Raw genomic sequence first — 25,915 nt, 5'->3', positions numbered from 1 at the left:
TCACTATTTATGAACACTGTATATGACTGCCACGACATGATTCACGACCTATGATTCTCTCTGCTTGTTTTTTATCCGCCACTTATGCCATTTATGCCATCTTTTTCCCGGGATGATGATTTCTCGCGCCCTGTATTAGAAAGATTTCTTGCATTCTGTCCTTGCATGAATCCTGGGGGTGACATGTTGTTGCTTGAGACATTCCCTTTTCTTTTCTTGCGGTTGAACATATTTCCATGGCTTGCCGACCGACTTTCAGCGATATTCTTCATGCGCCCTTGTCCGCTGGATTCTTTGGGGTTTCTTTGCTTCGCTTTGGCTTCTCCTTTCTGGTCTATGGGACCCACGGGTGCCACAGATGCACCCCCGTGGCATGTCTCTCTTCTCTTCGAAGATGGATCCCCCATCGTTGCATGCTCTATTGATGGTCGACCCGGCCAGCATCAGGTGACGAACTACCTCTGATCTGATTTTTTAAGGTTTCCCTGGTCTGACGCCGATGCGCACATGTCATTATTTCAGATAGACCACATTATTTTATCGTTTTGTCTACCTTCCCAAGGTTGGAATTGGCGGTGAATCAGGACTCCCGTCTTCGAGAGCAGATATGAACTCACACCGTCATCAAATGCAGTAGCAGTGGTGGAATCCTTGTCTCATTCCTTCCATCGTCCATTCCAGGTGTGGACTGACTGGAAACATCAGGACACAAGACGGGATCCCTCGGCCTCGTCAATGTCGACGCTCCCCCGCCTTGACTTGATCTCGAGTGATTACGAATCCGCATGATCTCCCATCTCACTGGTATCACTGGCAGTATCTACAGGTCGTACAAAGACAGTGGGCGCGATGAAATCATGCGTACCTGCGTCGGTACAACGGTAGTATGGAACCAGCCAAACATCCAGTGTTTTCCTGTGCTACATATCAAGTGGATTTCCTTGTGGATCAGCAATCATCAATCATGTAGTGATGGAGACGTGACCTGCATATGCATATTGTGTAGTCGTGTGGTATCGGGCTCGCGCAGCCTTTTCTCACATATTGAAGTTGCCAAATCGATTGAGCAAGGCACCTCGTCGTCACGAGTCCAACTTGGCAACATTAGGAGGTAGATTAGCAAGTGGTAGGTGCCTCAAAGGTTCAAATGGAACACAATCCCCCCCCTTTTCCTCCTGGAGGCATGGGGCAGTATGTGGTATGTGGCCCATCACCTTACTGGTAGAGGATAAAGGATAAGGATAAAGCGCTGTATCGATGTATCCACATGGACTTTCAGGGGGTTGATCCCTCGAAACAAGTCTCGAATTGGACCAAGGACTCCAACAAGCGCTTGTGTGTGCGAGCGCGCGCGTTGGCCCGCAACGAGTCAGGTCCGAGAATAGACACGGGGAGTTCAGGGGAGGGGGGGATTGTTCAGGGTTAGACTGCCTTGCAAGTGTGAGTGGATGAGTCTTGTGTTGGAACCGCCAGGGTCAGTCGAACTGGAAGTCACGGTTGGGATCCTGTGCGCATTGTGTAATTGTCCACCGGACGTATATACATGGGTGGGCTCGATCAACACATTTCGTCTGACGGGTGAGTGGCAAGTTGCACAGCTCATCACAACTCCGTACTCAGTAGTGATCATGTTGTTAGTGTACCTTTTCCATTTGCAGAGCGATGGCAGATGTGGGGGCCGTTGTCCGGTGCACGCTCGGGGAGGGGGGAACAAAGTCCAAGTGGGCAGGGGAGAGCTTCAAATTTCAGAACATCCGATGAACTGTACGGTTGGAGATTCTTCTACTCGGAGATACTACAATCGGGGCCGAGTTACAGGTGTGTTTCATCTTGGAAAGCGCCAAATGGGAGGTTTGTTTTTTGTTTTTTTTTTGGGAGGGAAAAGCTGGGTGCATGTTCAGACGAGAATGAATTACTTCCCTTGTTCGATCATGAGGAACAGGAACCGGTGAGCTTGGGATATTTATTGGTGAGTTGCAGTTTGAGCTGGTTTCCAATGTTGTTTCCATTTGATTTCCTCCCACCCTGCCAATCTGGTATTGGACCATATCATTCGGCGCTTAAGGAAGACCTATTAGAAGTTGTCTTGGAAGGGTAAAGGTGACAGTGACAGATGGATACAACATCTCAGAGTCTGATGCTGAGTTCGTCGCGAGAGAAATCGAAAAGATATTATGATCCCCCTAGACGACTATGTGGAGGGAAGCTCGGCTGTAGTGGATGGCTTGACTAATTTGTCACACAGATTTCAAGGAGAGCGGTTAATCCCGCCTGTTACAGTCAGGCCGGACATCAGGGTCGAGGTAGGTTTGAACCTTTTCATGGCGAGGTAGAGGCAAGTCGTCGTCGAGGAAAGGGCCCATAAGAAATCAAACGAGCCTCATTCTCTTTCAGCCTCATCAAGGGGGAGGGGAGATACAACAATATCAATAAGGACATCCGGATCTCAATACAGAGCGATTGTCCTCGCTCGGTTACAAATTGTCATCTTGTCGGTAGCGTTGCTCATCTGTCAATTCCACCCCACCTCCGTTTGGGGGTTGTACTGTGGTCGGCAGGGGGGTATGAGAGTTGATGAGACCCTTGAAAATGTCCCAAGGTACCGGTCATGAAACCATATGGTGAGGATTGATTTTTGAATCATTCTCCCCGCTTCTTCCATCTCTTAACGTTTTCCATCGACCTCCTTGGTCTTCTTGTTCCCTCCTGATCCATGTCCATGTCCATGACTGCAGGACCTCGTGTGGATCACGTGCTCAGCCCGAGTATCACGATCGCCGTTCTTCCACGGACTGACAACCCCCAGCAGTGGTCGGCCTGGCAGATCGTTTGTTTCAACTCCTCCGTTGGAACGTTCTTTAGACTGTCTAGACTCTCGACTCTACCGGACCCGAGCTCCGGCCCTAGTCTAGCTCCTTGGTCGTTTTTTTTTTCTTCTCGAGTATGGGCCATACCCACCACAAGACCTCCTCTCCCCCCTTTAAAGATTGACTGGACTTCAAGTGGTAGTACTTTCCCACAATAGTGCCACTGCGGCAGTGTACTTATCCCCATTGCTCCTGAAGTGCAGAGTCCCATGTACGTGTTCGTGGACCACGTCGTACTACCACATGGAATGCCCCAAGCTTGTAGGAGATACTTTGAATAGTAGCGGTCGTGAGAGTCTCTGATCGCGACACCGCCCAGTGTCCAGAGCTTCCCTTGATCTCAATTATTCTCGTGCTTTTCGATGACTCTCCTCAAAGGGCGTCTTCTTTGATCACCAGGATCGTAAAGATGGGGGAGGAGGTCTCATATTTCTTCCATGTAGAGAAACGAAGACAACCCCAATTCATACTGCGTCCTTCACTAGACGCCATGATTTGTTCTCGGCCCACCTTAGGTTTTCCTCCACCGCTGCCGCTGCCGCTGCACCTCCAACCTTTATCCCAGCCTAGTCTCCTCTGCCCTTTCACACCTCGCCCCTACACTTCTTCGTGAACCCAGGCCTCTCATACCCCCTTCTCACCCACAGACTCCGCTCGCGTCAGCCTCTATTCCCTCGTCTGGCTCTGTGTCGTGGCAAGAGAACAAAAAACAATGGTCGTCGCTACTATCAAGTATGAAGTTTCAACGCCCTAGCTACACGCTTTCCAATCCTCCCTCTGCTTTCTCCTCCCCCCTCTTCTGCGCCCGTTGTTCAGTGTCGCTTTGCCCCCTCGGTTCTCCTAGCCGGCGTCGCAATCTGTTCGGAATGGGACAGAATGGATTCCTCCACTCCGTTCGTACCGCGCAAACCGGTCTTGACTGAAGACTAACCAGTGAATGCTCTTGCAGGTGTGTCGTGGTCGGTGACGGTGCCGTCGGGAAAACGTGCTTGCTCATCTCGTACACAACCAACAAGTTCCCCTCCGAATATGTTCCGACCGTCTTTGACAACTATGCGGTGACTGTCATGTAAGTCATGCTCTGCTATCGCGCGCCGCCCCCTTTCCCCCCTCTCTCTTCCCCCCCCCCCCCAAGAGTCCGAGAACAGGACTGCGGAGCTTCTCCTCACCATTTGCGTGGTGGGAGATGCTCCCCCGAATATGCAATCCGCTGCATCCCCTTTGGGGTCTCGTTCACGTCATTGACGTTTGCTCCCCGCACATTATTTAGGATCGGGGATGAGCCCTATACCTTGGGATTGTTCGATACTGCCGGTCAGGAGGATTACGATCGCCTGCGTCCCTTGTCGTACCCGCAGACCGACGTCTTCCTCGTCTGCTTCTCCGTCACGTCTCCGGCCTCCTTTGAGAACGTGCGGGAAAAGTGGTTCCCCGAGGTGCACCACCACTGCCCCGGTGTGCCCTGTCTGATTGTCGGCACCCAGACCGATTTGCGCGACGATCCCAGTGTTCGCGAGAAGCTTTCCCGTCAGAAGATGCAGCCCATTCGAAAGGAGGACGGTGATCGGATGGCGAAGGAACTGGGAGCGGTCAAATACGTCGAGTGCTCGGCGCTGACGCAGTACAAGCTGAAGGATGTCTTTGACGAGGTACGTGAATATCCCGACTGAGCCGCACTGCTCTCTCCCCCCCCCCGAAGTCGCGATCAGCTCGTGGTGGCATATGCCCACCAGCATCTCCCGAGCGCAGACCTCTCCCTGTCTTGCGTTTTCCATCTCCCACTCACTGCAGAACTCACCGCTAACTCTCTGTTTCTCTTGTTTCCCCGCATTAGGCCATCGTTGCTGCTCTTGAACCCGCGCCCAAGAAGAAGTCCAGAGGCTGCCGCCTGCTGTGATCCACTCGTACCATCTCGATCTTTTTCTTTTTCTACTTCTTTTTTCCTTCACAGGTTGGTGATCCTCGCGTTACTCTTGGATGGCACCCTGTCTCAGCAGTCGGGTCTCTTTGGTCATTTCTCCTCGCAAGATCGGTCTGACTAATTGCGAAACCTGGATTTGACCCCCACAGATACGACGGAATGAATTTTTGTTTTGTTTTTTTTCTGCTTCTTGATCTTCGCCGTGAATCTTGGAACGCCATGGAGACTGGCTGGACTACATTTACTGGGCCCCTCGTGAGATGGGAGAGGAGAAAAGACAGCGGTTGAGATCTTATTCCCTTGACTTCATCAGCTCGGGAATGATTTCTGAAGTCTTGGGAATTGGTGACCTTCTCGACCTCGGTTACAGCTTCCGCTCGATCGACCCCGGATGGAGCCACGTCTGTCTCCCGTGAAGTCTTTCCTTCACAGTCCTTTCACCTCCTCCCCTCCTTGGCCTTGGTGGAAGTGGCCTCGTTCACTGGACTCCAGCCAGTGTCTGAACCCCTTTTTTCACTGCTCATATCCTCGTCCCGTCTTGTTGCCTTTTAAGAGCACCCACCAATTACCATCTCACGATGTGTTCTCCTCGATCTCTACCCCATACTTGTTCTGTGCCCGTGGATCACCCCGGTGTCGTCGGTTCCACACTCTCCCGCCGTTTGTGCAGTCATTCCTTGAGTCAAGAATGATTGCGAAAGTGTGGAGCTCTTCCGCCGCAACTTGCACGGAATTCGTTCTCGCTCTCTCACTTTCTTCCCCCCCCCTGGCCCCTCCCCCAACCAATCCCTCGATGTGGCAGTCCGTCTTGATTTTCAACACCCCTCGCCCTGCCCACAGCTTGATTCCCCCTCCCGTTGTTCTGTTCCGTTCCGTTCGTCCCATTTTCTCCGATATCTTCTAAACCTCCAAGTGGGGCTCACTACTTTCCTCCCGTCTCAATTGGCGTTGGACGTCAGGGCGTCGTGTCTTTGAATTGAATGGTTGATGACATTTTATAAGTCCGCGTCTTTTCTTTGAGCATCAATCTACTTTTATTTTATTTTTTGGTCCGGGAATCAGTTCATGTATCCGCGTCAGGTTTTCGCCCTCTCTCGTGGTTTACTACTGGTCTGGAGTCGTATTTTCTTAAAATTGATCGAGTATGTTGTTCCCGCCTGCATGGCCTGCGCACTCTTTTCTCACAAAGGGAAGGATTGCATTGCCGACTTCTTCTCGGCACAACAATACAGCCAGATCTCCAAGGTCACGTCGGATCCATGACCACGTGCACCTGTTCGGGATCTTTGCGTCTACCTATAAGATTCAGCACTTCCCTCCGTAAACCAAACACTTTCCCCGACTCTTATGACCAGGTAGCTTCTGGCTCGGATCTTTTTTTTTTTGTTTAAACAAGATCTCTTCGTTTCGATCATAAAATTCATCGAAAACTCTCTGGAATCGTGACCATCATCATCATCCCCCCTTTGCTCCTTCCCGGGCTCTTACAGCTCGTCCTTGCCAGCAGGAGCAGAAGTATCTTCCACGACCGCACCGACGCCCACTCCTCCCGATCCATCCACGCGGCGTCCATACCACCCACCCAGCTCCTCATCCACACCAGACTTGACCATGCTAGTAATAATCTCAAAAGCAACCTGCGCCGCAGCTAACGCGGTTGTCTCGCCCTTGTTGTCATAGGCGGGCGAAACCTCGACGATATCCGCACCCACCAGATTCAACTTCTCCAATCCTCGCAGGATGCGAATAAATTCGCGAGTGGTCCAACCACCCGGCTCCGGCGTCCCCGTACCCGGCGCCGTCGACGGATCCAACACGTCAATGTCCACCGACAGGTAGACCGGCTGCTCCGGGTCCAGCCCGATGCGGCTCATGATCTTCTCCACGATGCCCATGGGGCCCAACTCGTCGATATCGTCCGCGTGGATTCGAATGAAGCCCTGTTCCGGCCCGGGGGTGGTGTAATCACCATCGTCGACGCCGGTCAAGCGAGTGCGCAATCCCGCATGGGCAGAGGTGGAATTACAAATCAGGCCCTCGCGGCTCGCCTTGTGGAAAAAGCTGCCATGATTGAATTGTGTCTGCTCACTCTGCCAGTAGGCCGAGTAACGCACGGGGTTCCACGTATCCAGATGAGCATCGAAATGCAGGACCGTAATCGGCTTTTGATAGATCTGGTATAAGGCGCGGAGGGCCGGCAGGGCCACGCTGTGATCACCGCCCAGCGTCACCAGTTTGGGATGCCGCGCACCAATGCTGGGGGTCTCGCCCTTGTTGCTCTTGGTTTGGGCGGACGGCGCAGGGTTGGCAATCTTTCGAGACCCCAATTCCAAAAAGGCCTCGTACATCTGGCGCTCCGCCAGCCCGTTGTCAAACGGTGTGATGGGGATGTCACCGCAGTCGGTGATTTTGGCCCATGACTTGTAAGGGTTGATCCCCGCGCGGGTGTTGTAGCTGATTCCGCTCATTTGACGCGCACTGGCGGCGCGGATGGCGCGGGGTCCGAAGCGAGCGCCGGGTCGGTAACTGACTGCGGTGTCGAACGGGGCACCAATGACGGCGATGTCGTAGTTCTCATCCGGTTCGATGAGACATTTCACGGTGTGGAGGTGGGCGAAGCTGGCGATTCCGGAAAAGGACCACTGTTGCGCCAGCAGAGAGTCAGCGGTGCGACTGATAACATGCTTGGGCGATCCAGATCGAGGGGGAGGGGGGAGAACGAGCTAGTCATGGCATGGTCGGAGCATACCTCTTGATCCCATTTTTTCAGCAGTTCTTCGCGTTCGTGCTCGGGCACCACCTCGGCATCGTCATGGTGGGCGCAAGAGACAGCCGTGCCGGCCAGTGCCAGCACGCTTAAGAGGGACTTCCAGGCGGGCATGGCTACTGCAGTGGTTCACAATCAGAGAGGCACCACGACAAAAGGGAAGATTAATATGCTTTGGTCTATCTCTCCCGGTGAGATACCTCAATGCGTTAAATAGTCTCCGATCTATCAAGAGGTGGTTTTCTTCTCGATTCCATCGTTCAAGAGCTCTTGTCGTCGAGCTTCCCCAATGGGAACGAGGATGGAGACCGATGCAGTTGGAGACATCCACCGCCATTGGTGGACCACATTTAGATCCTCGACGCTGCATCGATGGAAAGGGAAAGACGAGCAGAAAGGAACCAAATTAAAAAAAAAAAAAGAAAAGAAAAACACCAAAAAGTCAAGAACCCGGCAGTTTCCACATGGGATATCCATCTAGGACGTCTCATGCGAATCGGTGACTCTTGCAGCAGTTTAGGAATTGTCGTTCTCATTGCTTCTTGCTCCCATTTGAAGATCGTGCAGACTTTCCCTTTTCGGTCGCTCTCCGCTTTTTTATTCTTCTATTTTTTGGAGTACCCATTTTGTCCGTTTCTACCTTTTCCGATACTCTTCAAGAGCCCTCTTTTGCCGCCTACGCTACCAGCTCCGTTACCAGCTCCACGATCCAGTCGTGGTCCAGAGTTTTTCTTGTATCAACCCGGCTCCCTTACAATGCCATGCGTCGCGTCGTCGTGACGGGACTCGGCGCGGTCACACCCCTCGGCGTTGGTAAGTTCCCACCTCTCAAATACACCCGGACGATCAAGTGAACAGTTTGATCTCCCCTTGGAATGACACTCGAGCACCGAGTTACTCTCATCTCTTTCCAAATTCCTCTCTTTCTCTCTTTTCCCCCCAAGAACAGAAATATCCCTTGACCCCGGCTGGTCGTTTGCCCAGACTCGCACCGACCGTTCCCGCCTCGTGCTTTTTTGGGGGGATCGGATCGGCGGGGACTCTCCACCTCTTGCAGATGCCGGAAAGGGAAAGTTTCAACAGCCAATGACGGCGGTTCGCTCACTGCTCACCAAACGGGGCTGCTCCCATGGAGAGGCTAAGTAGAGGCGCGCGCGCTTGATTTGAGTGTCTGTGGAGTATATCAAAGGGCAAAGTGTCCAAGCACAATGCTTGCGGTCCTGGTGGAAGCACAAGATACACCAACAGTACGAAATCAAAGCACATCGTCAGACTGACTCGGTTCTCTCGGTTTTCCTTGATTCAGGTGTTCGTCGAACATGGCAGCGTCTGTTAGATGGTCATTGCGGTATTGTCAATGTGGTTTCCCGTGATGAGCGTTTCAAGGACATTCCATCGCAGATTGCTGCGGTCGTGCCGCCGGGGAAGAAGGAAGATGGAGGCTGGACTGTATCAGAATGGATGAACAGAGGGGTGAGTCGAGACCTGCCTACCTCACGCGCCCCTGTGATATTATAGAATAAAGAGAGAAAATGCTTCATCCGAGTCATGAATCGCTGTCTTTGGTTGATTTTCAATGGAGTCCAATCAACTTTTTTTTTTCAATTTCTCCTTGATCTGGCTTTTCATTGACGATGCCTTTGATATTAGGAAGAACGGGTCATGGCCAAATTTGCGCAATTCGCAATGGCTGCTACTGAGGAGGCTTTGAGTGATGCTGGATGGAATCCGACGACGCCGGAGCAAAAACATGCGACGGTATGAGTGGATATGGCGTTGGTTAACAAGCTAGGGCTGACGTGCTGAACTTATCCGTTTCTATCTGACAGGGAGTCTGTCTTGGCTCGGGAATTGGCAATTTTGACGAGATATACGATACCGTTGTTGCGTACGAGCAGGGAGTGCGTTGGAATCTGGCTCTATTCTTCGGGGGGGGCAGAGCTCATAACTGACAACATCTGAGCAGGGCTACAAAAAAGTCAGTCCGCTATTCGTACCACGATTGTTGATCAACCTCGGTGCGGGACATATCTCGATGAGATACGGATTCATGGTACGTCAGGTTTCCCCGGTGGATCCTTGTCCCTGTACACCATGCGCGAGGATGAAATGCTCATCGCCTTCATCGTGATCCCCAGGGCCCAAACCACGCCGCAACTACGGCCTGCACAACGGGGGCTCATTCTATCGGCGACGCGGCCCGCTTCATTGCCTGTGGCGATGCCGATGTCATGGTCGCTGGTGGCGGCGAGTCATGTATCCATCCTCTCGCAATCGGAGGGTTTGCTCGCGCTCGCAGTCTGGCCACGGACTTTAATGATGATCCTGAAAAGGCATCAAGACCCTTTGATGCGGATCGAACGGGCTTTGTAGTGGGTGAAGGCGCGGCCATGTTGGTTCTTGAGGTGGGTACCTATGTTCTGTCTTCGGATTGAATGACCGTCATTGTCTTGACGTTGACGCCTCGTGCTGATTTTTCAAATTTCCACTTCTGTCAGGAGCTGGAGCATGCACGCTCTCGTGGAGCTTCTATCTACGCCGAATTAAAAGGATATGGATGCTCCGCCGACTCGCACCATATCACCGCCCCCAAAGAAAATGGCGAAGGCGCTTACATGGCCATGAAAAAGGCTCTCAAGCAAGCCCAACTTAACCCCGCGGCAATCGACTACATCAACGCTCACGCTACCTCCACTGTTGTCGGTGACGCTGCCGAAAACGCTGCCATCAAGACCCTTTTACTGGGGCCCGAAGGGAAGCAGCGTGCGGCCGATATCAACGTCAGTAGCACCAAGGGTGCACTGGGCCATCTGCTTGGTGGTGCTGGGGCTGTGGAAGCCTTGTTCACCGTGATGGCTATTCGAGATGTATGTTTCCCTCCTGAATTGACCTCCCGCTGTACAGGGGCATTGGATCTCTCGACAGATTGCTCTGGAATACTAACAGATCTGCTAGAATATCATGCCGCCTACAATCAACTTGAATCGCTTGGCAGATGGCTTCGATTGCAATTATGCACCGAATCAAGCACAGTCGAGAACTATCGATGTTGCTCTGACGAATAGCTTTGGCTTTGGAGGGACAAATAGTAGTCTGTGCTTTGCTAGACTGAAAGACTGATTACGCCTGGTGAATGTGTAAGGGGGCTTTGAGTCGTGTACAATAGCATTCTGGTGACAGAGTCCAGTGCTGGAAACAGAAAAAAAGTAATATCCACCCCAGCCGAGCAGGAAGCAATCATGGCTAGCCAGTAGACATACAGGAGCCTATTGCGTCCGAGTCTTACAGCCTTCAGGAAATATTTCACATGATCAATCGTTTTTCTGTTTGTCTTTTTTTGCTCCCTCGTGGAAAATCACACAAACATTTTCTACCACCTTCTAGGAAATACCAACATCAGAGACAAACAACACCCCTACGGATACACTAGTTTCCCTTTTCAGGAATCCACGTGACTCGAGCCCCGATGCGGAGCCCCGTCCCTTCTACACTCTCGAGACCAGCGGAATCACCATTCATCGCATATCTCTCTTTGATCGGTCTTCTCACCATATTTTTTTCCCTTCCTGAGCGTGTGTACGAGCTACCCAAGGGGAAATCGCCAGACCTGTGCTCGCCATGGCGACTAACGGTAATCCCGGCCGAGGTAAGCTGCGCTGCTCCATCCATTTAGAAGCTCAAGAATCCGCGACCGGCGGCCAAACGCGCGTGTGGTCCGCGGCGCCGGATGACATGGTGATCTTGGATTTTGGCCACGATGCTAACGATACTCGTATCATATAGCCTCTGGTAGCTTGGTTGATGCGTCTGGCTACAAATTCAGTGATAAAGATACCAAGCCTGGCAAAATGAAGGTCAGAAAGACAGCAAAAGCCTCGACCAAGAAGAAAGCCGATGGTACGGACGATACACTCTTCCTCCTCCTTTTCCTCCCGCGAGAATCGTGCAGAGATGTGGCAAGCTAACGAGGACTATATGCCTTGGGATTTTAGATTCCAAAGACGGTCCGGTCGACTCTTCGCCGACCTCCTCACCTCTTCCAAGATTGGATGGTAGGATTGCGGCCTCATTTCCGACGGGCAAACCGCGTGAGGAGGATCTTCTTGAAACTGTCATTTGCAAGCACTGCAAGCGCCCGATCTTGAAGTCTAGCGCCATGGACCATATTCGAGGATGTCTGAAAGCCAAGCAAGAAAAGGCTCGCCGAAAGAAAGAAGCTCGGGACGCCGCCAACCGTGCTAAGAACGGTGATGATGATGATCTTCGGGATAGGTTGGATGGGGATGATTCCATGAGGGGGCAGAAGAGTGCGAAGAAGAGCGCCGCCAAGGGCATGATGGACGATTCGAAGAAGGGCAAGAAACGCAAGGCCGACGAGGACGACAAGGAGCCCAAGAAAAAGAAGAAGAAGGACGAACCCAAGGCCAAGACTGCCAAACCCAAGGGTCCCGTCGACGTTGAGAAGCAGTGCGGTGTGACCCTGCCGAATGGTGCCCAATGTGCACGCTCGTTGACTTGCAAGAGTCATTCCATGGGTGCAAAGCGAGCCGTGCCTGGTCGATCACTGCCATACGATATGCTACTGCAGCAGTACCAGAAGAAGAACCAGGCTAAACAGCAACGTGAGTTTTTTTCCCCACCATTCAGTCCCAATTAATACACGCGGCTCAAATCTAACTTGCGGGTTTCTCGATGTTTTCCAGGAGCTGCAATTGATGCAAACGCCCCTCTACCTGACGATGTTGACACGAATGGGCCCATTGATTCTGATGAAGAACGCGATACTGTCATGGCAGCTATCGCACGGTCCGCCCCAAAGCCACTGGCGGCACATACCCTGATCCGCTCAAAATCAAAGTACCGAATTATTCGTATCAAGGAGCAGATGCTTCATGCTATGGGTGGTCGAAGCGGCAATGGACTTTTCTCGACCGGCGAAAGCCAGCCATTATTTGGTGGAAATCTCTTCCAAACTGCCGAACCGGATGTGAATGGCAACACCTCTCCTGTCCTACCAGCTGGTGAGGCGGGCGATGTTGCTACCAGCGCAGAGGGGTTGGGAACTACACCTGTATCGGGGACTCGCAAAACACCTGTCGCTACGTGATTGTGTGGATGCGAGTCTGCGTGTGTGTGTGTATGTGTGTGTGTACGTGTCTCGGTATTCAAAGACATCCGCATATCCGTCCTCGCCTCCCGGATCTGGTTGAAAGCAACCTGTGCAATTTTTCATTGCCTGACGAAGTTATGATCATCCTTTGGCGTTCCTGCGATGCCCTCAAATTCCCTTCTCTCCTATTGTCTCGATTTTTTTCCTTTTTCTCTCAAACATCCAAGTGCATCAGTGGGCACAGTACAGAAAGTCGCATGGTTGGCGTTGTGGATGCATTTCTTTGGGATGGACCTCCTTTCTTTCCAGGTCCTCGTTTCTTGACTTTCTTGGCCATTTGTCTCTTCCCACTGGGTGTTGCCATATTGACTGGATCTCCCCCCTTTTTTTTCTCCCCCTCTCGATTCTCCCTTGGCGATGGACTTCCAGTTTGACTTCTGGGCTTTTCGTTGCGTACTTTTGTCTTTTTTGGTCTGCTTTCTCATGATAACAAGATACCCCCTACTGGCACAGTACTTTGCCTTCTAGCCATACCTGCTAGTGCTTCACATCCCATCGCAATCTGACTACATTTGACCGAATGGGAATGAATATTATTACGTTCAACTTGTTTTTTTTTTCCTATTTCCTGCTATGTCCGACTCCTGGATGTGAAACTCGTTATATTCCACGAGGATAGTAGTTTTCATGGATGCAAAAAACGGAAATGGGAAAGAAGAAGGGGTTGGTGCCAGGCAGCGGGCGTACCTGATGCAATAGATCCAGACGGTGTTTATAATATTGTGTACTTTGACTGGACACCGCGCGGGCTGTCCTAAACCGTTTGCCAAGTTGGTCCCGGGAGAGGACAATAGGTGAGAAGGTGTTGTCGGATACTACAGCCTCAGCAGTTTAATTTATGAAACATTATCTCGAATCTATCTATATGAACCAGCTCGCTTAGCTCAGTTGGTAGAGCGCGTGACTAGTAATCACGAGGTCGCTAGTTCAAATCTGGCAGTGAGCAGAGCTTGTTTCTTTTTTACTTCTTTTTCTTTTTACACCCATTGCTTTATTTTTGTGTATGGAGGGTTTGACCGAGGAAATGGGGTTGGTCGGTTAGAAAGGCTGTGGGTCGATTGTGGGTGTTGGGCAATGGTAGGTCGTGTTCGTTCTACTGGAGGATGTGGGGGGTGAGTTATTATCCTATCTATTCTGTTAGATTTCCACAGGCGACGGTGGCTGGAGGTAGGTAGGTACTAACTTACCGAACCATATTCATAGGTTTTGATTCGAGGAAATGCTGTTGTGTACATTCTACAGTAAACAGATGTGTCTGGGTCTGGTGGGAAACTCCTTAGTAGTGACTTTTGTTGTGTAGGTCTCCTAGCCAGGACGCCGAGTGCGGGTCCAGTCGGGAGACGGGACGGAGATTTGCGATCGCATGTCGATATTCATACTTGTGTTGGCTTGCTGTCAAACTTCCCGTCGGTGCTTATACTACATGAGTATCCGAGGTCAGTATTCGTATTCACAGTCTACGGTGACTTGGGTTGGCGACTAACCAGGTCTAACCATGTGCTATCCCTGTTCCTCGGATCTCACAATCGAGTGAGATTTAGGCGGGTCGTGTCTGCGGTAGTCCGACCTAGCCGGTGGAATGGATACCTACCACCGAGATATATCTCCGTCCGGGCACCGTGCCTCGAACATGAATAGGTAAATAAATCTAAGCGACTTGGTGTTCCGGGAACAACTCACCTCCAACCTAACCCTCGTGCATTATTGATATAACCCCATCAATAATGGATATAGAGATATAGATAATACCAGCCTGGGTGCACTCCACGATGTTCGCTGCACCAAGCAACAATGTACAGGTCTACATACCGATTCCATTACTGGAGAATATCAGGGCTGGAAGCCGGAGGTTGTCCCTACACATATAGGTACCTTAGCACGGTACAGTGCCGACACCAAGGATCCCCCTCCTCTGGTCATACTCCATGTTGGCACTATGGGAGCCTAGGTGGACTTCCCCTAGACCATCCATTCGAGTATCGAACCCAAACAGCGTCAGCCCGGCGAGATGCCCAGGAATAGATTAATGTCAAGTACCTATGTAGCTCCAATGGCCACCTCCACTTGACCTCACCCCGAGAAGCATATAAAATGGTAAAAGTGTGCCACAGACGGATCGGGAGACGTATGATTCCATGCACCCCGGCCACGACAGGGGGACCCTGACTCAGTCGACGTTCCGTGAAGGAGCCTCGGCCAGACCAGAAGTCCGAAAAGGAAGAGGTAGGTATTGAATTAAAGCCTATGCAATGAAGATTTAATTATCTTCCAATCAAGCGGGCGGGAAGAAATGATAATCGCATAAGTTCGGGGACACAGTGAATGGATAGGCTTGACAGAATGTGTTAGGTTGTTCGAGAATTCCCCCCCCCAAAAGTTGTCGAACGGTGTAAGTCCCAAATCCAGCTTTGCCTGGAGGACTCGATACAAAAGAAGCCAAAAAGAAACAGCTCTGCTCACTGCCAGATTTGAACTAGCGACCTCGTGATTACTAGTCACGCGCTCTACCAACTGAGCTAAGCGAGCTGATTGATGTAAAGAGAGTGGGAATAGTGTAATATGAACAAATCGCTGTTTCTGCACGCCCACAAAAAGACAAAAATCTCACCAAAGCACATTTCCAAGTCTGAAGGCAAGAACCGATGTTGACCGTTCTACAGATAGAAAAAAAATATACATATATAAAATTACGCAAAAAGAAACAAGCTCTGCTCACTGCCAGATTTGAACTAGCGACCTCGTGATTACTAGTCACGCGCTCTACCAACTGAGCTAAGCGAGCTGGTTGATGGAAAATAGGCGCCGTATATAGATTCATAAAAGCAGGGGCTTTACGGTCAAGGCAATCGAGTACGAAAACAACACTCTCGCATATTAGAAGGCACTCTGCCTGCAACAATCAGCACTCCCGCCGAATTCTCAGCCTTCACAGTCAAAGCCTGATCACCATTAGACTTCTCAGTCGCCTGACGCGCACAAAAAATCGTGGTGGCTTCGAGACAACCTTATCATCACGTGCTATGCTCGAGATACCCGATTACATGGGAGCTTCTGGCGGATCCGAGCTCCATCGACTTTCAAACAATCAACTCCCCCCCCCTCCTCCTCCCCCACAGCCTGCTGCTTCATGAAATGCTCCGCGGAGCGGCGTGCGCTCGCTGAACACACTGATTGCGCATCGAGCTGTCGAATTTCTCTTGACAAGCACACGTCCTAGACGTCCACTGCGGACTGAGCTGTCGCTCTAATCCAATTATCGAACGCTACCGAGGGTGAAAGATACTACAGGGAACAGACTCTAGTTAAGCTCACATTGAATCATCTTACATTCATCGCAATCATCGAATATGAGCCACGCAGTTCCAGATCTCGACGCCATAGGCGTCAAAGCAGAGCCCGATCTTGCCGACTCTTTTCGTCGTGAAGTTGCCCACCTTCTCGGCCGCAACAACCTTAATTTCCCCGGCGCGCAACCGGTCAGTTTCTCCGCCAAACACCTCGTCGAGCTCCAAAAAGAAGATTACTTCGTTTGCGAAAAGACGGATGGCATTCGTTGCTTGATGTACTTTGCGCGCGGAGATACCGCCGACGTGCCGGAAATCCATTACCTCATCGATCGTAAAAATGACTATCGCTACGTCCCGGGCTTGCATTTCCCCCTTCCAGATGACGAAACATTTCAATCCTTTCACGTCGATACGCTCATAGATGGTGAATTGGTCAACGACACCTACGATGATGGAACACAGCAGCTGAAGTACCTGGTGTTTGACTGCTTGGTCTTGGACGGACAAAGTCTCATGCACCGCACTCTTGACAAACGACTCGCATACTTCAAAGAAAAAGTCTTGAAGCCATATAACGCTATGTACAACAAATTCCCTCAAGAAAAGGAGCATCGTGCTTTCGCTGTCGAAGACAAATCTACACAATTCAGTTATGGCATCGAGATGATGTTCCGCGACATTATTCCAAAGGTCAAGCGCATCCACGGTAATGACGGTCTTATCTTCACATGTCGAAGTACACCCTACCGAATTGGTACGGACGAGCACATTTTGAAATGGAAGCCTCCTGCGGAAAACACCATCGATTTCCGGATGCGCCTGGAATTCCCCGTCCTGGAGCCGGACACCGACGATGAGGCCGAGGGTGTTACGGAAGCCTATCCTGACTATGATGCCATTCCGATCTGTCATCTGTTCACAATGCTCAACAGCAACGAGTACCGACATTTTGGCGAGATGTACGTCACGCCGGAGGAATGGGAGAATATGAAGGCACTGCAGGTCCCGCTCGATGATTCCATTGTTGAATGCTTTAAAGACCCAGAACAGCGGTGGCGATTCTACCGGTTGCGGGATGACAAAGCAGACGCGAATCACATCTCGACGGTGGAAAAGGTTCTTGAAAGTATTGAAGACCGCGTTACCGAGGAAGACCTTATTCGGATTGCACCCGCCATCAAATCCGCCTGGAAAAAGCGACAGGCCATGGCGGCAGAAGGGAAATCTCGAAGCGGAGGACCCCCTGTCAATGGCAACGGCGTAAAGCGGAAGTTTGAGGAGTGATCAGCAAAGCAAATCGCTGGTATGAATTCATCGACCAATGTTGCCTCGCTTTCCTCCTTGTTTGCATTCAGAAGGCGTTTCGGGCTTTTGGTTCTGCTGCACTATCATGATATCCCATTTGCAAAACCGGGAACACTGCGTAATGGAATGGAGGGTGAAAAGTCATCCGGACAAGTCAATTGTTTTCTGTATCTGTTTCTACGAGGAAATCACCGTATTAACATTGTCTGCAAAATTCCAATCCTAAGAATTGACCTTCACGATTTCATGATCTCATTCTAGTCTCCTGATCCGATCACGTTTGATTTTGTCCACCCCTACCATCAATATCCCACATCAGCTGCGTCGGTATCCGTCGATCTCCTGGAAAACAGTATTCCTGAATCATGCGGTATTGTATCATTCAACCGCCTCCGAGCTCTTGTAGGACTCAGCCATCGACACGGAAGGGCACGGAAGTATTGTAGCAGCCTCCATCTAAGTACATCCCGGTGATATTTCTCGCAGCAACCTGCTTCCCAAACTCAACAACAAGACCACCGTCTGGATCACTCGGATCGAAGCGCGGCCATCCAACTGTCTCCGAAACGGTGGATGGATTTCTAATAAAGGCCAGCAAGTAGTCTTGCATGGCCATCGAGGTGTCTCTCTCAAGTTGTGAGATCTCCCCAAGGTCTTTCATATATGTTCCAAAGATCATTAGCAAATCTGAAAAGTGGAATGCCCCCAGCCACGGCACCGGGCTGATATTCGTGAAGTTGCCTATTGAAGCAATTAGCATACATTCCCTACTGTGTGTAAATGTAGCTTCATGGGAATGTGGTCTCCGGGCATACCTCCCCAAAAATAGCGGAAAGTGCCAAGACCGAGCGAGAATCTCTGCTTGGTATCAAATGCCGCAAGACAATTCCACTGTCGAGCCTCCTCTTGCGAGTCTGTAATATTGTTGTCTACCGACATCTCGCGCGCCGCGAAGGAGCGGATTGCCGGGCCCCTGGCGACCTTTTTTGCCTGATAGCGAAGGGTTTCGTTGGAAAAGATGTACCTCTCGTCGGCTACATGAAGTTGAGTCAGTGATTGATTGACCACGAGAAACCTTTAGACGATTGAGTGAACATTGCACGGCGACTGTACGCACGGACGTATTGCATGAAGGATATTGCAGGCGTGCCCTGATAGCGGTTGACGAATTCTTCAATTTGAACCCACGAGCGTGTACGCATGCAGTTGAGCTCTGCTTCAGAATCATCGCCGTAGTCACATCCTAGCGCTTTGGCTACGATATCAAAGTCCAGGTAAGGATCCTTTGTTGCTGAAAGGTCCAGAGTAGTTCCTGGCTGCTGGGAGATGATACCGTAACTGGCCACTAGGGGATTATCTGGAAAGGCGAGAGTGTACAGATGGGTCAACGCACCACCTTGGGATTGTCCCCAAAGCTATACAAGGATCCGGGTCAGCAGTTGAGTGCCTAGCTCATCGCAGGGCTCAAGAAGGGTCCCACATACGAAGATGTTTTGCGGATCTCCACCAAAGGCCTCGATGTTTTCGTGAACCCATTCAACCGCGCCTCGAACATCCAGCAAGCTGAGAGAAGTCTCATTGAGGGCTCTTGATCTGGGATCTGTGCAATTCACATCCTTTGAATCAGCGCCATTCATGTTACCTCCACCCCGTTTACTGTGCGACTGGACACGACCTACTTCCGAAGATATTCACTCGGTAATTCATTGTAATCGCGATATGTTGCTGAGATCGAGAGACCCACTGTGCAGGTATATGAGCAGGAATTGCAATGCCCCCTTCTATGCCCGCCCCACCAGAGAGAAAGAGTGTCACTGGAAGCTTCGACGATTTGTTGGCCGAAGCAGGGGTCCATATCGCCATTGACAGGCAATCCTCAGCTGAGGACCAGGCGACCGATCCTTGCGTCAGATTCTCACCGAGATTAAATACAAAACTAGAGGGTGCATAATCCTTCCAGAACGATTCCTTTCGTTGAACATACTGTGGACATGCTAATATCGAAACCCGAAACAGTCAGAGAATTCATCCCTCATATTGACTGGGCAATATTCAAATACCACGCACCGGGTCCGAAGAAGGTAGAGTCGTATCTTTGACTCGATGCGGAAAGTTTCTGAGGAGGCATCCAGCGGAGATCACCAACCGGTGGCTGTCGTAAAAGGACAAATCAATCACTCTGAAGAATGTATCGAAAAGATCTGCCCGTGTTGAGTGACTGAAAAACGTACCTGTGCGAATGGGATGCGCAAAAACTGACGGACGTCGGGAAACGTATCATTCAGCATGCCAATGAAAGTCCCAGTCCGTGTTTCAACGGTCAGATTCGACCAGTTGGACAATGTTCTTGGATTTTGCCAATTGAGGTCCTCAAAATAGGGTGGGTAGGCCTTTTCTGCAGCAACTAACAGGCCCAGGGAAATAGGCAATGTAACGAAAGCGGCCTTCATATTGTCCTAGCCCCGAAAAGCACAACTGATCGATGACCACGGATTGAAAACCCGTGAACCGGAGCAAGACCCTTGCGACGGCGATTGATATTAAAAAACATCCACCTTCCATGAGATTGAATCGAAAAATTGCACTTGTTGTACTACTCCATACTTTAGATCTCGGAGACCCGGAAGTATCAGCGATGATCCTGAATTGGTGACGTGTGGTATAGTCAGCATGACTTTGATGATTTATACTCTAAAATGAGGAAAGTCAAGATTAAAAAAAAGCAAAGTCAAGATACGAGAGACGAACGAGGAAGATTGAAATTTGCTTGGTGAGAAAAGGAAAAAAGCAAAAAACTTATCGTCAACGCAACCACGAGGCTCACACCCGACAAAATTTGATCAAGCGGGCAAGGATCTAGGTTCTCCAAGAGCCGAGAGAAATTGGCATTTAGACTAAATCGGGCTACCATCTCCGTTGTAGAAAAGATGATTACTAGAGAACATATGTCAGCCTGCATATATCCCTGCATCAGATCGATTATGGCAGGTTTCCAGGTCTTTGCCTATATTCTCCGTGGGTCTCATAGAGTGTAGATTTTAGTAGAAGCTATCGCTTACATTTCCAGCATGTGATTGCGCCTTCATGAGACCTCAGAATCATTTTTAGTCGAGCTGCTGGGGGTGAGGTGGTCCTCAAAACGGGTGATACATGCTCAAAATCCACGGTGAGGGCTCACACCTGGAAGTTATTGGGACTTTGTTAGGAACAGTGAGGTGAGAGATCTCTGTTGCAACATTCCAGCAAGAGTATACGACGAGTTGTATCACAGCAGACCCAGACTACCAGTGAGGAAACCCCTTTTCAGAAATGATAACATATTTGAGTCGCGATCAAAGTAAGTAATAAACAAAAAATAAAATATGCTCGATACCTGACAAACGTGAAGGAGATAGGTAATGACAGGATCGCCCAGGATCATGCGAAGAGAAGTGATGACGGTCCAGCCACAGCATCAAATCCTACTATTTGGCATTGAAAAGACAGAATCGACATGTGAAAGCCACATGAATTCCAAGAAACGAACGTGGAAAATGGAAGAATCCAAGCACAGAGAGAGAAAAAGAAAGAGAGTGCTGGAAAGAAAGATTTCTGCTGCCCATACTCGTAATCACGGAGGTCGCAGAAATGTGCATTGGTAGCCTAGCAAATTGTGCCCTTGGTAAGAATACTCTTTGCCTCTTGAGCGTAGGTGCACCCATTGTTGACGTTTGAGTCTGAGTATCCCGCGGACCACATCATGACACCACCGAATGAAGGGCTGCTCTTGTACTGGTTTACCAGAGTTGCGAGAGAGCTGGGATCAATATAGTACCGTGAGCCACTGGTAGTGCCCGTTGAAGCCAAGGGGGATGCAGGTACGCCCAGGAATATCTTTGCACCCGCCGAAGGGGTATTGGCCACATTCGAGACCCAGTCATCAAAGTTGATCTTCCCAGTGATGGAACATTCGGGGTTATTGTAGAACTGGACCCAAAGGTAATCGAATTTTGCGTTGGTGATAATGACTTGCATATTGGGCTCCGGAATGGGACATTGAGGTGCTCCAGTGATATAGTAGGTGTTCGAAGGATCGGATGCAAAGTTCGACCGCAGAGACGCCAGAAGATACTGGTAGTACTGGTTTCCCACCCAGGTCTCAACGTCCATGTCCCAGCCGTTGACAAAGGTGTTGCCAAAGGGTCGAGGAACGCTCGAATCTCCAGCGGTATCACCGTATGCCTTCCAAAGGTTCTGGCCAATAGCTTCGGCTTCGGCTTGAGAGGAAAGAGAATACGCCCCCGATGCACCGCCGAGAGATAAAATCACTTTGATTCCGTTCGATTTGCAGATCTCAATATCAGAGGCTAAGGTTTCGCAGTTTTGCGGGACACCGTTTGACGAGATGTAGCATTGGTTGCCGATAGTTCCAGACGGGATAGTTTGTCCATTGCCGAATTGATACAGAAAAGATAAAACAATGATATCAATTCCAGCAGACGATGTGCAATAGTTTGAAAGAGGCTTGACGTTCTGGTCTTGACCCCAGTACACAACATTCTGTCCGTTGGGATTGCTAGCCCGGATTTTGTGTGGAAACGCAGTCACAGTGGTGGTCAGCGCACCGACAATAGCGGCAGAGATGGCCAAGAACCTCATAATGAAGGCGAGATGGCGATTTATCTTTGAAATGAATGACTGAGAGCTACAGTAAGGAATGACTGCGCAACTCTGTAAAAAGAATGTTGATGACCCTGGAAAGGGATCAGTGGTTGGCTTGGAGATGAGGTCTGCGACAGACCGAGAAGGAGAGTGGTGATATCTTCAGATCCAGAGCCTAGAAGCCTATTTATGTTCCTCACGAAGCCCGAAGACCCCGAAGGTAAATTGTCATGCCTTGAAAATAAGTTGCGCTAAGAAGTTCCATTGCATAGCCTGCACGACTGATATTGGTGCCTCCTTTCCAGACATTTTGGGCCATGCAACATTGCCAGAGTCACAATTTTCCCGATGTAGCCTCCGCATAGACGCAGGGAAATCACCAAAAAGAGACATTTCACCGATGGAGAATGTACCTTAGGTCTGAAGCAAGATGCATTCAAATCTGGTAGAGTGCTTCGGCAATGGATGGTAGCATCCATTCAGAACTTTCATTTGGGCAAGGAGATCGGCACTGAATAGTACGTGAAGGAGGCCAAATGTCACGAAAAGATAACCCAATCATGGCTGTAGAAACACGGGCCAGACCGTAGATCAAGCACGACAGTGCACGGGGCCAGAAGCTTAGAGCGTGATCATGTGGAGGTAGTTGATATCGTGCAGAATCTGACAAGGCTTCATCAGCGCGCCGAAGCCAATGAGAGTGGAGTCATATAGGATCATCCCCTTGAAGAATTAGGGGTTTGATCTTGACGATTATCATTCTTCTCTTCATCTGCGGGCAAGCCGTGTCCAGCAAAATGAATTGCGCGGACTGCGAAGAAACCAAGATAAGCTGGAAAGTCTAGGAGGCTTCACCAAACTGGGCTCGAAGCACAAAAACCAAGAGATCGGCGGAAACAGTGTAATGGATGATAACGGTGTCAGCGCGTAACATTCTCACTCATCAAATCTATGAGTTGTCGAATCAGGAAATCTCAAAGACACTCTTTCCAGGGCCACCTCGGTCCGAGCCTGGCGACTCCGTTGATAGATGGCAATCACGGTAGCATGATTGTCTGCTCTTCCACAAGAGGGCTCACTCCCAGAATCCACTGAGCCTGAACCACTGGCAATCGCACCCAGGCCTGTCCTCTGAGTAGAGTATTTGGTGGATTTAGTCCGGTGCTGGGCCGGCTCCTGACACATGACTTGAAGCGGTAGACATCGGACCGTAAGGTACGCGCACATTGCTCAGGAACAGGACTCATTCGCGCCACATCATGTTTCGAGAATTAAAGATGTTTCCCCTGAGCAGTGCAATCGCATGCCGTTCAGGGAATCCTTAATCTGCCATACCGCAACCATATCCCATAAGCCTCGTTGAACCGAAGGGTGCATGGCAGCCCCACTTCGGACGATATTCCGAATCTGCTCACGAGCTTGCATATAAGGAATTTCCTAAAAAGGACAAAGGTACCTGTAGATGGTGGAATCTGACAGTCAATCATTCCCCTGGACATTTTTTTTTTTTGGATAAACATTTTATTTTGAATGTGACATCCACACGTGCTCGCTTGCACGCATAGCGACTCGTGATATCCATGAGGGAGGCGCCGATCAATCGTCATGATTGAATCGCAACGGTCGGATCACGGTTCCTTTCGTAGCATTGTAGAAGAGAAACTAAGAAATGCTGATTTCTGGGAGCCCGAGCCCCGAGACGAACCGTGCACATGCCCCTGAATTGAAGGCAATTGCATACTCAAGCTCGATGACACGCCTCACCCCTGCAGGGGTAGGATGTAGAGTTGGAGTTTGAGGTTACACTCTGCTTTACCCCGAGTCGCTTATTGTCACATTTTCAAATCTCCATCTCTATCTGAGGCAGCAATCAAAGTGTTACAGGTAAGGCCTTTGCTAGTCGGCCCAAGGTGTGATTGCTATTGCAGGTTTCCCCTACTCTGGTTTCAAGTCGAATAGCCGAAACTACCCGAGAATGCGATCGGCGCGGTCAACTGATCGAGTCGTGATTTGGAGTTTGGACCCCAGTCTGGCCAACGTGCAATCTCGCAGTGAGAGTGTCATTGTCATGTCGTATCTCAATAAATCTGATTCTGGTCTTTGATGAAAGCTCGAAATAGTGAGAAATAGAAAAGCTTTCGATCTTTCACGGGACGGCCATGAATGATGGCCCACTTTCGATCAGATCGAACATGGAACCTTTATAACCATCCCACCGTCGCTGCCAAAAGTATCTGTGAAAGGCAAAAAATTGCTCTGCGCAGGCGGGACAATAGGAGAGCTTCGTCAGACTCTTCCAAAGAGCTTCTGGTCGTAGTGGGATTTCAAGGAGAGCTAGAAAGAAAGCAAAGCAGCCAAATTGAAGTTTGATGTCAGGTCCACCATCGAGAAGAATCTTGTCCTTCTCCTCCATGATGTCGTTGGCATAAGAGACGGCAACCCCATCATGAGAGCCGAGGGGATACTTGATTCGATGGATCAAAAGAAGCGTAGCAGAACGATATATGGTGGCTTGAGCCCGCAGAAGCATCATTTCAGCGTCGCTGAATCCAGAGGTGCTTATCGAGGTTTCATCGGGCTCCCAGGAAAGCACCTGTTGCTCGACTACTAGCAGCCCAGGGCTTTGTGATTGCGACCGGATCTTCAAGTCATGGCTCACCTGGCACAAATCATACAGAATAGGCATCAATGAGACGCATGCGCCAAAGAGTCGGTCAACGACCTGGGGCCGAAGAATGAGGGGTCGAATAATTGGAATCTCCCGTTTAAGCAGGCACTCCAAGATTTCCCAGCAGATCGGAGTGACCGTGACCGAGTCCAAGAACTCTTTCTGAGCCAGCTCGGCGTACCACGGTCTGGCCAAGTAAAGGGTATGGCGCAAAATGAGCATCGATCCAGTGGAAACGAGGAACGTATCCAAAGCTGCCAGGCTCTGACCCAGAACAAGGAAAGCCAAGGCATCATTACTGCTGGTGATTTCCGTGGCTTGGGACTTTCGGAGCAGGTCAGCAACACCAGCAATTTCTGCGTGAGCCGGCACGGGAGTCTTGGGCTTATTTGTGGTGGTCATGTATCTGATCATCACCGAGAATGTGTCTCGGAGAATGTGAGGAGCCGTCATGTAGGAGTAGTTGAGCGCTCTGCGAAAGCTTTTCGTAAAAGTCGGGCCGATCATGAATATGTCATTCAATTGATAGAATTCCTCATCCGTGGGTTCAGGGGCCACATTTCCTTGGTGATAGGCAGGCCCAAAGTCCTGTAGCACATCGGGCAGCTTCACTGGCTGAGCTTCCTGATGAGCTGAGCCGCCGCTGTTGTACTGCTCTGGAGCCGACCCTGGCGATGCTCTCTGCAGTGTCGGAGAGATACTCTGGTCTCCTGGAGTTTGAGATGAAGCAGTCTCCAGCGTGGATGACCGGTCTCGCGAGGCCCATACTTGAATTTCGGCTTCCGGCCCCAGAGCCTTTGCTCGGGCTGGTCGCCCCGGCGGACGCGAGTGCCGAGCAGTTGAGCAGCTCAAGGCAAGATGGGTACATCGGACACACTTGGGGAGATCGATTTGTCGTTGGCATTTCTTTTTCTTGGTGTAGCACTGGTCACAAGTCCGTGTGGGTGGCATTTTTTCATCTCTCTCGTCGGAGCTTTTGTTCCAGATTCATTCGAAGGCTGCGATTTACAACGGAGTCTTGCGCTGGCTGGACCCAGTGTCTCCGATGAAGGGCCACCAATGGGACGACGCACTCTTCACGTGGAGGTCGCAAGTTTGGATTTATGACCATGCGAAGCTCTTTTCACCTCGTCAATTGAAACAGATCGCTTGAAGTGGAAGTCTATGCATTCTGTCTTGGTGATGAGCGTATGAACGGATCATGTACAACATCATCCACGTATTGCGACCCCCATGGGGACTCGCTCCGCTCGGGCATCTCTTGTTTACATAAGCCCAGGTTCACTGCC

At 50.4% G+C, this 25,915-nt stretch overlaps 9 protein-coding genes and 3 non-coding genes across 12 annotated transcripts; 4 read left to right on the top strand and 8 right to left on the bottom strand.

The window, feature by feature from the left end:
* Positions 1-71: 71 nt before the first annotated feature.
* On the bottom strand, positions 72-407 carry POX_c04705 (uncharacterized protein; the record flags this gene model as incomplete). Its single annotated transcript, XM_050113567.1, has 1 exon — positions 72-407. The coding sequence occupies one exon, from the start codon at positions 405-407 to the stop codon at positions 72-74; it is 336 nt and encodes a 111-aa protein (XP_049971123.1).
* Positions 408-3,743: 3,336 nt separating this feature from the next.
* POX_c04704 (Cell division control protein) lies at positions 3,744-4,537 on the top strand (the record flags this gene model as incomplete). The annotated part of the gene is made up of 3 exons (XM_050113566.1): positions 3,744-3,760; positions 3,817-3,936; positions 4,138-4,537. 3 exons carry the CDS (start codon positions 3,744-3,746, stop codon positions 4,535-4,537), a joined length of 537 nt encoding a protein of 178 aa, XP_049971122.1.
* A 1,735-nt stretch (positions 4,538-6,272) lies between these two features.
* POX_c04703 (putative agmatinase 2) lies at positions 6,273-7,669 on the bottom strand (the record flags this gene model as incomplete). The annotated part of the gene is made up of 2 exons (XM_050113565.1): positions 6,273-7,430; positions 7,538-7,669. The coding sequence occupies 2 exons, from the start codon at positions 7,667-7,669 to the stop codon at positions 6,273-6,275; spliced, it is 1,290 nt and encodes a 429-aa protein (XP_049971121.1).
* Positions 7,670-8,316: 647 nt separating this feature from the next.
* On the top strand, positions 8,317-12,662 carry POX_c04702 (putative 3-oxoacyl-[acyl-carrier-protein] synthase; the record flags this gene model as incomplete). Its single annotated transcript, XM_050113564.1, has 11 exons — positions 8,317-8,368; positions 8,862-9,028; positions 9,206-9,313; positions 9,385-9,456; positions 9,522-9,608; positions 9,694-9,960; positions 10,054-10,422; positions 10,511-10,646; positions 11,339-11,452; positions 11,548-12,177; positions 12,259-12,662. 11 exons carry the CDS (start codon positions 8,317-8,319, stop codon positions 12,660-12,662), a joined length of 2,406 nt encoding a protein of 801 aa, XP_049971120.1.
* Positions 12,663-13,598: 936 nt separating this feature from the next.
* On the top strand, positions 13,599-13,671 carry POX_tR082. Its single transcript has one exon. It is a non-coding gene; the product is annotated as a tRNA-Thr (tRNA).
* Positions 13,672-14,754: 1,083 nt separating this feature from the next.
* On the bottom strand, positions 14,755-14,862 carry POX_c04701 (uncharacterized protein; the record flags this gene model as incomplete). Its single annotated transcript, XM_050113563.1, has 1 exon — positions 14,755-14,862. One exon carries the CDS (start codon positions 14,860-14,862, stop codon positions 14,755-14,757), a length of 108 nt encoding a protein of 35 aa, XP_049971119.1.
* Positions 14,863-15,178: 316 nt separating this feature from the next.
* POX_tR079 lies at positions 15,179-15,251 on the bottom strand. The gene has a single exon. It is a non-coding gene; the product is annotated as a tRNA-Thr (tRNA).
* Positions 15,252-15,434: 183 nt separating this feature from the next.
* POX_tR078 lies at positions 15,435-15,507 on the bottom strand. The gene has a single exon. It is a non-coding gene; the product is annotated as a tRNA-Thr (tRNA).
* A 565-nt stretch (positions 15,508-16,072) lies between these two features.
* Positions 16,073-17,296, top strand: POX_c04700 (mRNA-capping enzyme subunit alpha; the record flags this gene model as incomplete). The annotated part of the gene is made up of 1 exon (XM_050113562.1): positions 16,073-17,296. The coding sequence occupies one exon, from the start codon at positions 16,073-16,075 to the stop codon at positions 17,294-17,296; it is 1,224 nt and encodes a 407-aa protein (XP_049971118.1).
* Positions 17,297-17,726: 430 nt separating this feature from the next.
* Positions 17,727-19,767, bottom strand: POX_c04699 (uncharacterized protein; the record flags this gene model as incomplete). Its single annotated transcript, XM_050113561.1, has 7 exons — positions 17,727-18,058; positions 18,133-18,351; positions 18,435-18,732; positions 18,802-18,917; positions 18,997-19,311; positions 19,385-19,469; positions 19,549-19,767. The coding sequence occupies 7 exons, from the start codon at positions 19,765-19,767 to the stop codon at positions 17,727-17,729; spliced, it is 1,584 nt and encodes a 527-aa protein (XP_049971117.1).
* Positions 19,768-20,959: 1,192 nt separating this feature from the next.
* On the bottom strand, positions 20,960-21,955 carry POX_c04698 (Endochitinase 2; the record flags this gene model as incomplete). Its single annotated transcript, XM_050113560.1, has 1 exon — positions 20,960-21,955. One exon carries the CDS (start codon positions 21,953-21,955, stop codon positions 20,960-20,962), a length of 996 nt encoding a protein of 331 aa, XP_049971116.1.
* Positions 21,956-24,104: 2,149 nt separating this feature from the next.
* POX_c04697 (uncharacterized protein) lies at positions 24,105-25,577 on the bottom strand (the record flags this gene model as incomplete). Its single annotated transcript, XM_050113559.1, has 1 exon — positions 24,105-25,577. One exon carries the CDS (start codon positions 25,575-25,577, stop codon positions 24,105-24,107), a length of 1,473 nt encoding a protein of 490 aa, XP_049971115.1.
* Between the last annotated feature and the right edge of the window lie 338 nt (positions 25,578-25,915).

This window comes from Penicillium oxalicum, chromosome III (genome assembly GCF_001723175.1).
Source record: "Penicillium oxalicum strain HP7-1 chromosome III, whole genome shotgun sequence".
NCBI lineage: Eukaryota > Fungi > Ascomycota > Eurotiomycetes > Eurotiales > Aspergillaceae > Penicillium > Penicillium oxalicum.
The sequence above is the reverse complement of the archived record's forward strand: the minus strand, read 5'-3'. Positions and strand labels throughout refer to the sequence as shown.